Below are 12414 nucleotides of genomic sequence, written 5' to 3'. Positions count from 1 at the left end.
GGAAAAATATATTTGAGATTAAAGTTTTGGATGTTGAAGTCCTGAGCCTTCATCCCGTACTGAGACAATTGCCTGTATATGCTCCTGTGGCCCTCTTTTCCCCAAGTTTTTCTTGGACTTCTTGATAGGAAGAATGGTATTGTGTACATTTTATTGTTACCTATGGGCAAGATGTCTTCTATGGACTTTACTAAATTCCATCACCCCATTGCAATTTGATCATTTCCTTTCAGTTCATCATGCTGTTGGAAGGCTGTATCTCGGATACGAGGAAGCAGGCTGCACAAGAATTGCCATGTCTGATAGGTTTACCCTCCCCTCCTTCATTTTGCCCAGTGACGTGTTAATCATGACCTGAAGGAGAAATGGAACTCTGGTCAACATTAGTCATTGTGCCCACATGCACTGAAAACAATCAAATCAATTTTTCTCTTCCAAGCTTCAAAATAAATAACACTATCTCACTGCCTCTGTGAATAGACCTTTAAGTGCAAAGCTTCAACTTTTTCAAAGTTTCAGTCAGCCTGTACCAGTATGAATGGGTATTCCCAGTTATTTCAGCAAGCCAATATATTTTGTTCATCCAGCCCCATCTCCTTTGTCCTCTCTTTATATCATTGAGGTCTTGGCAAAACAAATGTTAACTTTCCAGAAGGAAATCCAGGATATCCAGACCTTGCTTCGCAAGCAGTCTTTTATCTACAGCTTTTCCTGGTGCAAAATATGAACAGAAAGCTCTGGCTGGTGGTCAGCAGTAATCTGCTCAAGAAGTTTAGAGCTACAGCCATGTTCACAATAGAGATTGCAGGTCTCGACTTGACAGATGTCCCTTTCATATCCTGATAACCAGTCTTCACACAAAGTTCAGATTACAAGAGACCATGTTTCAGTTTTGAGCACTCCCATACAGGCTCAACATCATTCCAAGGGCCTTCACCTGCATCATCAACCACTTAAGGTCAGCCTTTGCAACAACTATGGCATACCTGAATGACATCTTACACAAGCACATGGTAAATTTGATTCTGATTCAAGATTATGAAAACCTTACACCCCCTCTTTCTCTCATCTGTTTTACCTGGCCCTTCCAGGATTTTATTCATCCTGGTATGGAGTCTCTGACTTGTCTCAATTTAGTTTGCCTTTTTGCCAAATATGTAAAGATTCTCAAACTCACTAAATCAATCTCCAAGAAGACCTGGATTTTGCAACTACTGTCACGCTAAATTGTAGCTGTGGGCCTTAATTACAACTGGCATTTTATGCACCCACTGCAGTTGACTCTTTTACAGTGACCTTGATCACAACTGGCATTTTATGCACCCTCTGCAGTTGACTCTTTTACAGGGACCTTGATCAACACTGGCATTTTATGCACCCACTGCAATTGACTCTTTTACAGTGACCTTGATCACAGCTGGCATTTTATGCACCCACTGCAATTGACTCTTTTACAGGGACCTTGATCACAACTGGCATTTTATGCACCCACTACAATTGGCTCTTTTACACTGACCTTGATCACAACTGGCATTTTATGCACCCACTGCAACTGACTCTTTTACAGTGACTTTGATCACAATTGGCATTTTATGCACCCACTGCAATTGACTCTTTTACAGTGACTTTGATCACAACTGGCATTTTATGCACCCACTGCAATTGACTCTTTTACAGTGACCTTGATCACAACTGGCATTTTATGCACCCACTACATTTAGCTCTTTTACACTGACCTTGGTCCTCATCTTGACCAGGATAAGATGATGCACAGCATGCACTGGTGGAGTGTTCACTTAATTTCTTGCTTCACTACAGTTTGAGACAATAGGTTGCCAGAGGAGAGGTCCCTTCACATATATCTCCTATAATAAATAAAAGCCATAATCAATGCATTTCATTTCTGGCAGATCCTTCTCAATGGGAAGGTTGCCTTCATAATGTCAGACAGTTCTCTGATAGTTCCTCTGCAGTCATAGTTACCTCTGTAGACAGGAGTTGGACCAAAATTATACAGTAGCCATCTAGCAGTGACAAGGGAAGGTTAAACATGTATACTGTTTTTATTGCCTATTTTGTATATAGACCAGAAAGACCAAGGTTTCATCTCTCCAGGAGAGCTAGATTCATATGGTAGCCAAAGTTTAATTCCAATATTAATGTGATCAGATATTTATTCTCAGAAAAATATAATTTACAATAAAAATGTCCCATTTCCAATGGGTTATATGACACAATATCCTTTATCATGTCATTTACTTTTCTTTGTCCTTGTCATATAGGTGTCCTTGATATAATGGGATATGAAAGAAATTCTTAAAAGTGTCTTTTATGAAAAGACATTCATTTATATAGAGGTTTTATTTAAAGCAGATTTCACTGGATGTAATTTTATTGTTGTATTCTTTCCATATACTGTATATTTATTTATTTTTTGAGTACTGGTCTTGGTGGTTGTGCCAACAAAAAAATCCAACTAATTACATGTATTCAGATTGTAAAAGACTTTCAAATACATGAAATAAGATAAAAATTCAAAATGCTTGAATTTTGGTGTTTTTCATGTTTCAGTAAGTTACATTGTATGTTATTATCATATTGTATTTTTTAAGTATTCATTATTGGGTAAAATGGGTCTAATTCATCTGGCATGTTTTTTAGTAAAATGTCAGTTATTACATTTCTTTCAATATTTGGAGCAGAATATGACGTGATATAGGTAGGTAAGTAGGAAGGAAGGAAGGATGAATGGATGGATGGATGGATGGAGTTGATTAATAAATGATAACATCATTTTCAAAATGGTGGAATTTGTCCATAAGAATGAACTGTATTTTTGTTTGTTGTGTATATACAATCAAAAAGAAAAATGTTTTCATCTAAGACAGTATTCTGTGATATTATAGTATAATTGTAAATATAGAAAGAGTTTTAAGGTGCAGACTAAATCAAAGGTTAACACTTTTGCTAATGTAGAGAGTTTTAAAGTTGATATTACATTTGCTTGGCACTCAGCATTAGGAGGTTAGTGTTAGGTCTGGTCGGCCTGGTGTCAGGATAATGTGACTGGGTGGGAGACCATGCTGCATGTCTGCGGCATGATGATGCCCTAGTGCTAAATGTCACTCTAAACTGTCACACTGCAGACATTGTAGCGATATGAATGCAAAATTGTTAAAGCTACGTTACAAATCTAAATCACACACACACACACACTCAGATTACATTTAAGCATGATACAGTTGCTAATGTTGATAGACTTTAAAACTTCAGGGGAAAAACATTACCAAAACAATTCTGAACAGAGATTTCTCAATATGAGGCCTTACCGTGTACAAAATAATGTATGATAATGCATCTTATTCAAGGGGTTTATTTTTTTAATTTAATGTTTTGCCACTCATTGTATTTCACTTTTTAAGTTCACAGCTGATGAGAACAAGTAAGAAATGTAGTCATTACATACTCAGTTATTGTCAACATTTAACTTTTTATAACAGACACAGTCTTGTTTGTAATATTCCACAGTTTGAGGCAGAGCTCACTGCAAGGTTATAAAAATGAAAACTCAGGGTCACATCTGTACAAATATATGAGAGTCAAGTATATGGAAACCTGAAGACCAGATTTTGAAAACCTAGGGTCACTTCTGTAAAAAAAAAATGAGGGTCACGTATATGGAAACCTGAAGTCCAGATTTTGAAAACTCAGGTTCCAGGACCAGAAACTAAAGGAAGCCATGACTGTCACTAAAGAGAGATCTAATGAGATGGCCTCTCTGGTAGCACAGCAAACTTGTATGGCTTCAATGAACATCTATCATCTTAGCATCATGAATGGTATGAACATCTGTAGCTCAGTGAATTTTCATGTAAGAATCTTGAAATCTAGATAAAATTATTTAATTCATTTAGTGCATGAATTATTTTAACAACATTTGTATCAGTGTACAGGGCAACAGCACTTGTTTGATACATGCTGAAAAAAGGGGTCTGTACACATGTAATCTGCCATGTTGGTCCTGGAGTTATAGAAGAGTATTTTTGAGACAGAACTGAAGAATTTTGGTAGCTGGCAAGTGCCACATATAGACAGACATCACTGGTATCATTTAATTTCATTCTAAATATTAAATTTCTACCTAATATCTGTTTATGGCATGATTTGTCTGATGAGAAAATGATGTTTCTTCTATTCAGTTGATGATCGATTAACAACCAATTATGTCTTGCCAAAATCAGTGATATTTTCAAAAGTCTTATAATAAGTCTAAAACAGTAGGAAATTTGTTGAATTTAATTTTGACTAATGTGAATTATAGAATTTATAATGGGATAATTGGTTATTTCACTGTGCTGAACACAATATCAGTGATTGGAACAGTACTCATAACCACAGTATAATGAGAGATCACTGTGTAAATAACATCATCTTAATTAATTTTTATTTGCTTTATATATGGGAACAAAAAAGCATGTAAATTTTTAAAAATCTGAATCTTTTTAAGCATCTAAGAAATGTGATACTATGTATGGTTTTCATCTGACAGGATGAGATTGCAAAATGATTGTTGGAGTATGAAAGGAGGACTAATTGAGCTGTTATATATGGGGTTATCATAAAATATAACATAACAGGATTCAAATTATATATAACAAAGTAAAAGTAATAACTATTTTGGTGCATCAATGGCATGCATTTTCATTATGAATTTGTGACTTGTGAGAAATTTGTATTATAAGCAAGTTTGCTTTTTTGTGATGTAATTTTATTATTTTTTAAATTGATATTTGCATGAAGTACCACAAATGAATTATTTTTATGAAAGAATGTGTACTCTTATCTAATCCAATCAATATAAAAGTTAAGCAGACTTTTTATCTTTATAGAATTAAATTTTCATGAGTACATTCATCCCAGAGCATTTATCATCAGCCAAAAAGTAAATATTAGCACACCTGCAAACTTATTTACTTTTTCACTGGTGGAATGTCATAATATGCCATAGTAAATTCCAAATTATATTGTTGATAACTTTTTATGTCATTGTTATGTAATGACTCTCTTCATAATTTAGTGATGTGGAAAATCACATTTTGACTACTTTTTTAAAAAAAATCTTTTAAGGTGGTTCTCAAACTCTTTAAAATTTTTTATAGTTCTCTGTACAAAAAAATTATAGGACAAAAATTGTTTTTGATTTTTTTATACATATTAGATGTCACCGGAACAGATTCAGGGTTCTCATTAGATTTCAAAACTGAAGCGTCATTTGCCTGTGAACCCAAAACCTCAAAAGTCAAAACTGAAATTGCAATATTCATTTAGTTTCTGTTTCTAATTATGCGTTACTGTTTATATTTGGTAGAAAATATTCTCCTTTAGCCATTGTGATTTAACAATTCACAAATACATCTAATATAACAAAATTTATTCCATCTCATTATTCAATCATGTGTAATTCCAAATGACAAAATAAATGACATAGTGTAATGTTGAGTTAATTTTTACTGAATGATACATTAATTAAAACAACAGTATTTGTAAATGTTTCACTGATTGAAGCAAATTAATCATAAATAAGATGCAATTAAAGTTTGTCCACTTACCCTGGATAACAGGCTTCACAATGAGATTGGCAATCAAACAAATGCTGATATTTCATCAGCAGTTAATTTAGTAAAATCATAATAGATTCCCTCTCCTTGTATCATAAACATCTAAGATACTTTCAAAACAGTTTTTACATTGATTCATTTATGCACACCTCAATGTGAGATCAATGACCTGTTAGCTCTGCCCAGTTCATATTGATTTAACATATAAGTGATAATAGTGGCTGACAAGGTGTAAGCAGTAGTTATGCAAATGTTGATTAATAGCACATACAGTAAATTTGTTATGAACAGTGTGTACTCAGTAGAAAATTATTCTTCATTCAGGTCAAGGAAACATTACGACTGATGCTCTGGCATGAATCAATGTTTGTCTTAAAAATGCACAGGTTGGAATTTCCATGTATCAGAAATGGGTGAAATTTAAATTCCAAGCATTAAAACTTGAAGGTACACATCTGTTGAGAACCATGTAGATAGAGGGTACACAAAAGACAGTAGAGAAGATGAGTTTAAGTTTAAAATCACTGATGACGTTTGTTTAGACTGCTGAGTTTGATGTAGCAGAACTTTAGGGCTTTTATTCTTACACTGACTCACTTGGACTTCTTCTGCACCAAGAAGTCACATTGATATTAAATTGTTTCTCATTGATATTAAATTATTTGACATTCATATTAAATTACTTGACATTCATATTAAATTGCTTCACATTCCTATTAAATTACTTGACATTCATATTAAATTACTTGACATTCATATTAAAATGTATAACAACAGGTTGGACAAGTAGTTACATGATACAAGAATAATTAACTTAAAAAAATTAAACTTTTGAATGTTTTGTGCCATGTATCTTAAACCCTTGACAACAGAGTTAGTGATTTGTGCATGGATAACCCAATATTATGACCAATATGACTATCTCTTTCTTTAGATTAGAGAGGCATAAAACAAAATTGTAATTTTTTATTTATAGTTATTGTAAAATTTACTTGTATTAAGGCCAGATAATAATGAAATGATTTTAATAACATTTGGATGGTGTGTGTTTTTATATGCTGGCAAAAGATGGCACCAAGGTCAGGAAACTTTCATTGTGTTCAGATGTATCTTTTATTACTGTATGTACTCACTTATAAGACGAGTTCAACTGCAAACAGCACAGACACAGATCTGCCATCGCATAATGTGCTGGCAGATCTGGGTCTTGGTAGTTTATTAGGAGTAATCAGTAGAACAAACCGCATAGACCCTGATCTGCAAGCACATTATGCTGTGGCAGATCAGGATCTTTGTTGTTTGCAGTTTGACTTGACTTTAAGTAAATTTGGTACTTCTAGTATTATTTTGTAATGTGATAATCATTTATTTCAATCTAATTATAGTATTTAACATCTTTTTCATACCTAGGATATTTTTCTGGCAACAGTTGGTGTAATCTGTCATAGTATTTGATATTGTCGTCAATTTTTCTGGCAACTGTTGGTGTAATCTGTCATAGTATTTGATATTGTCGTCAATTTTTCTGGCAACAGTTGGTGTAATCTGGCATAGTATTTGATACTGGAGTCAGTTTTGTGAAATTTAGTTTCCCATGATGCAATTTTAGTTTACTTTTATCTAATAAGAATAAGTTATAGATTGCACTGTGCATGTACACAGTGACAACCAAACTAATCCTCATTTAACCTCTGCCTATATTTCTGTTGATAATCCCATGCTTGAAAGTAATGAACAGAAACTCATCACAAAATTATAGATAATTTAGCAATATTCTGGAATGTTGTATCAGATGATAGGACCCTCTGGACCTTTGGTGTAATGATAGGAGAAATATATCTCTAGATTATTCCAGCTGCAGTTTGTAAAGCACATACAAGGCATGGACACTAGGTTTCACCTTCCACATATCAGTTAGTTTATTGTAAATATAAAAGACTGTGATTAGGAAGTCTTGAGCAAAAAAGAAAGTTGTTTTTCTTTGAGAAATTACTCTTACTTCTGAAGAAAATTTGTTTGAAATTCCATGAATTAATTTCAGCCAATCCGTGACCTTCAGTCTTTGAAACATAGACTGGCTCTGTAGGTATAAAATAAGTAGTTGTATGTGACCATATGGTACTTAATTGTATGCTGAAGTTTTAGCTAGACTGGTTATATATATACCAGAAGAGCTTATGGGATGCCCATTGAACTTTTTCTCTTAATATAAGTTTGTTAATGCCAATCATCAAAAATAGGATTGCCATGAAATTTTACACATTCACTCTCATCTAGTTGGACCTAAATGGAATCATGCTGCTCAGGTATTAAATATGGCTGCCATAACAGCCATAGAGACAATTTTATCACTACACCTGCATGGATGGTTGTATCAACATGGGATTTTCAATAAGACTTCTAATGTCAGTCTGTCCCCAAATAAAAATGCTGCCAATTGTATATCCAGTGTGGTCACCATGGCAGTCATTTTCAAAGTCATTTTATCACCACTCCTGAATGGAAAACCATATCAAGATGAAGTTTTTCCCAGATTTTTTTTCTTAGGATGTCCAGTTGGTCCTGAATGATGATGGTTCTGCTCGGACATCCTGGATGGCCACCACAGCAATCAATGTGAAAAGCTTGTTATAACTACCCCTGAATGGATGGTCATGCCAACATGAGGTTTTCACTATGAGACCTCTTAAGATGTCCAGTTCTTAATTGATGAAAAATGGTATAAATCTGACCACCAAGGCAACCATCTTGAAAATCTTGCTTTTTGTCACTTCTAAATGGAAAGTCATATCAATATAAGGCTTTCACCAAAAGACTAAGTATGATATCTAGTTGGTCCGAAATAAAAATGGGGCTGATCTGACTTTAAATATGACACCATTTCAGCCATTATTACAATTTTCTTGTTGCAACTCCTAAATGGAAAGTCATATCAATATGAGGTTTTGACCAGAAGACTTAATATGGTGTCTAGTTGTCCCTAAATGAAAGTGATGCCAGGTTTTGTTCTCAAGTTTCACACTTTGCCCTGATCACTGCCATCATTGCCTCTGTCTTCATGGGTTCAAGTTGTGGGCTCAGCTAACATGAGTACCTGAGAAATTTTGCCAGTAACTTCTCATGGGTTGGTGGTTCTCCCCTGGGGCTTTAGGTTTTTCCTCCACCAGTTATACTGGCCACTATGTATTGTCTATCTTGTGCTGAAAAATGGCGTTACAATCCACAATAACAACACACTTTGCATAGGATTTTGTTTTGTAAAGAAAAAGAAATTCCCAGGTTTTCCTTACTGGTTATCCTGGTTATTTAAAACAAACAGTGTATATCATATAGTGTTGTTAAAATGACTATATGTTGGTGTATGATCGATGGGTGTAATTTAATTATGTAGTATACAGCTTGGCCTTTGATATGCACCCCTGAAAAGATTGCTTGCTCCAGTTGAAAAAAAAAAACAGTTGATAACTTTTTTACTTTCTGTGTATTATTTATTTCAGTCATTTAACTTTCAGAATTTGGTATTATCTAATCTAGCAAAATTCGTTTTCCCTATTTTAATAACTGCTATAGTTAGGAGCCATCCATTTAGTATATACACAAAAATCTGGCAAAGCTTGACCCCTTTCCTCTCCCTGTACACATGCATACTTTTTTACACCCCCCACTTGTGTATGTATGCTTGATCCCCCCCCCAATTCTATAGAATGGTCTATATTTAATCCATGCAGAAATGATCAAGGATTAATAATATTAATGTGTTTAATAAAACAGTCCACTGAAATCGAAATTCTGCTGCATCAAAGAAATAAGTTATGTAACTTTAAAAAGTTTGTCTAGTGTCTGCTAAAATTCAAAAGCCATCTGAATCCAGTCAAACAGGTTACGTATTAGACAAATTATTATCGAGGTCCCCCTGTTTCCTATACGTATGTACATTATCAGTAGACCCCCCCCCCATATGCAAGTGTATGTATTTTGTTATTAATGTTTCACCACCACCCCCCACCTCCCTCTATATGTACTTACTAAATGGACGGCCCCTTAGTGTACTAGTTGGGGAACATTTTTTTAGGACATGGAAGCAGCCATTTTGTCAGCTGTCTGCTGCAGAGAGTACACAGTTTCCATAATTATCATAGGTTTAAAAAAAAAATCAGATTACATGAAAGTTGCATAGATGTATGCCAACATTATCTCCACTGTATCTTGGCAATGCAAACAACTTCACCTTATACCTCTCCCTTTTTTATATGTACATAATAACTGTTGATGACTACCATATGGCCATCTTGGTGGCCATTTTGAAAATCATCTTACCATTACCCTTACAATCATATCAACAAATGGATGCTCTTACATCCAGTATGGTAGCCACAGCAGTTCCCGAGTGGCCGAGTGGTCTAAAGCGCTCACCGTTACGGATCACTGCCATCTCACCTCTGTCTGCGTCCATTCGAGTCTCTGATTCGGCTAATGTGGTTATGTGAGAAAGCTTGCCAGTAGCTTCTCGTGGGTCGGTGGTTCTTTCCGGGGGTTTTCCGGGTTCTTCCTCCACCATTAATACTGGCCGCCATGTATAGCCCATCTTGTGCTGAAAAATGGCGTTAAGCCCTACAACAACAACAACTAAAGCTGCAGCAGTTAATTTGAAAATCATATCACTGATGAATGTCAGAGGTTCAACACTAAGCAGTTAAAAATCATATCACTGATGAATGTCAGAGGTTCAACACTAAGCAGTTGAAAAGAAAATGTTCTTGAATTCCTTGAGAATTTTTTTTTCCAGCAGTGTAGCATCAGTCATTTTAAGGAGCTTTGTTTTGTTTCAGCATTCTTTAGTTCAAGTATATTTTTTATTAAAAGATAATATTTCTGATATAAGTGAAACTGAATGTCATTTTCAGGAACTGTACAGTGCCAGTTTTTTCTTGCATTTATCTACATGTTGATGTTTTTATTTCATTCCAATAAATCTAGTCTGGAAATAATAGCCTGACTGTTGTCCTTTCTAGTCCACATGCTTTGACCAACATTATAATTATATAGATATATGTATTGAAATGTAATTTTTTTAAATGCTCAGAATTTTTCAACGAATTTACTAACCAAAATCTTTACAATTAAACAGATGACTTCAGCAGCTGTTGCTAAAACTCGCACACTCATTCTCTGGTTCTTAGTGATTAAAAACATGAACTTTTTCTGGTGGAGATGGTTGTGACAGATTCAGCGTTTTCAACTGCCAGATATGGGGATGTAATACATCAAAACACGGTTATAGTTGAGTCAGATATAGTGGTGGGATACATAAAAACATGGGTGTAATTGAGACACTGGCTTCCATTCCTTAAGCTTTTTCTCCAAAATCCCATCTTTCAAATACTTCGAGTAAAACAGTGTGAAAAGGGGAAATCACTGGAAAATGGCCGAACTTAGTTACATTAAAATTTGCAAGGCTAAATAGAACCATGTCAAAATAATTCTCTTACCGCTTGGGAATTATTTGCACAGTATTTCAGTAAAGGAAGCTTATTCAGTGAGGTCATGCTTGAAGAAATTAATCAGGGGAATGTTTTGGCCAGAAATGAAAATTGCAGTAAAGTCTTCAAAACTGCTATGTATGATGTCCTCTTAGCATCATTTGTAGATAAGGTATATATATATATATATATATATATATATATATATATATATATATATATATATATATATATATATATATATATATATACACTCATCAGAAACGGGCCGTGTAGATATTAAATCAACAGCAATTTGATATATATATATATATATATATATATATATATATATATATATATATATATATATATATATATAAAATGGCTGATAATTTAATATCTACAAGGCCTGTTTCTGATGAGTAGCAGAAAGGCCTGAGCTTGTAACAGTTGATCCCTCTTGAGTTGCTAATTTGTTTAACCTCAGGCGTCTATAGCTCTCACAGTAAGTATAAAACAAGTCTTCAGATTTCTGTTGTAAATAGCATACTGCTTATTGGCTTGTAGAACCATGTAGATACAAGTAGGCCCAATATAGAGAGACAGCAAGGCCTGAAAAATCCACTCATTCCAAGCATCTCTCATCATGAATAGTGGTGCATGGAGCTAGGACAGGTGTTTTTTTTTCTATAAATAATAAAAAACGAACTATATTCATTATTTAGTCATTTTGGCATGCTGATTTGAAAGTTCAGTTTTGGTGCTGGCCTAATTAAGATATGTTTTATCAAAGGAAAGAATGGAAATTTGCATTTTATGTAATATATAAATTTAGTTAAAATAAATTACTCCAGCAAAACAAAGAAATTACTTGGATTTTTTATACATTTTTTATCACCCTGATATATCCATGTGCCAAAGTGTGTGTGTGTGTGTGTGTGTCCCCTCCAAACAAATACTTGACACTGGACGTCTAGATGGACTAGTGTATGTTTTGGAACACTGCTGGTAAGAAACATTATTTCTCACAATTTAGTTGTCCTTCTAATTTCTACAAACTCTTGCAAAAGTTTCTTGTGTACATGTATTGTCAGATTAAAATGTTATAAATTAACCATCAAACATTACAAAGAAAAATCCCCAAAATATCTGAAGACATTACTACTATTTTTGCCTTGTTCATTTTATGACCAATCTTTTATCAAAAATTATTTGAATTGAATTTGATACGTTTCACTAACACTTATTTCATGATTAGATGATATTGTGTGAAACGGATACATCCTGTGGTCATTTATGTTATTCCTCTCCATTCTTATGTTTCATGGTATAAA

At 34.1% G+C, this 12414-nt stretch overlaps 1 protein-coding gene across 2 annotated transcripts in view; it reads left to right on the top strand.

Annotated features, from left to right (window-relative positions):
* Positions 1 to 10608, top strand: part of LOC149794998 (rho-related BTB domain-containing protein 1-like) — a 63100-nt gene extending 52492 nt beyond the window's left edge. Inside the window, exons 10-11 of one of the 2 annotated variants that reach the window (XR_016422232.1) lie at positions 234 to 10295; positions 10343 to 10608. Coding sequence is in view for 1 of the 2 variants with exons in the window: in XM_089964664.1 (XP_089820790.1) it covers positions 234 to 303 (70 nt within the window). In the remaining variant the exon portion in view is untranslated. Of the gene's footprint in view, positions 1 to 233 lie in introns of both variants that reach the window. The other variant, XM_089964664.1, reaches the window with a different exon arrangement.
* The last annotated feature ends 1806 nt before the right edge of the window (positions 10609 to 12414 follow it).

Source organism: Sinohyriopsis cumingii, chromosome 7 (genome assembly GCF_028554795.1).
Source record: "Sinohyriopsis cumingii isolate HCF-2022 chromosome 7, ASM2855479v2, whole genome shotgun sequence".
NCBI lineage: Eukaryota > Metazoa > Mollusca > Bivalvia > Unionida > Unionidae > Sinohyriopsis > Sinohyriopsis cumingii.
The sequence above is the reverse complement of the archived record's forward strand: the minus strand, read 5'-3'. Positions and strand labels throughout refer to the sequence as shown.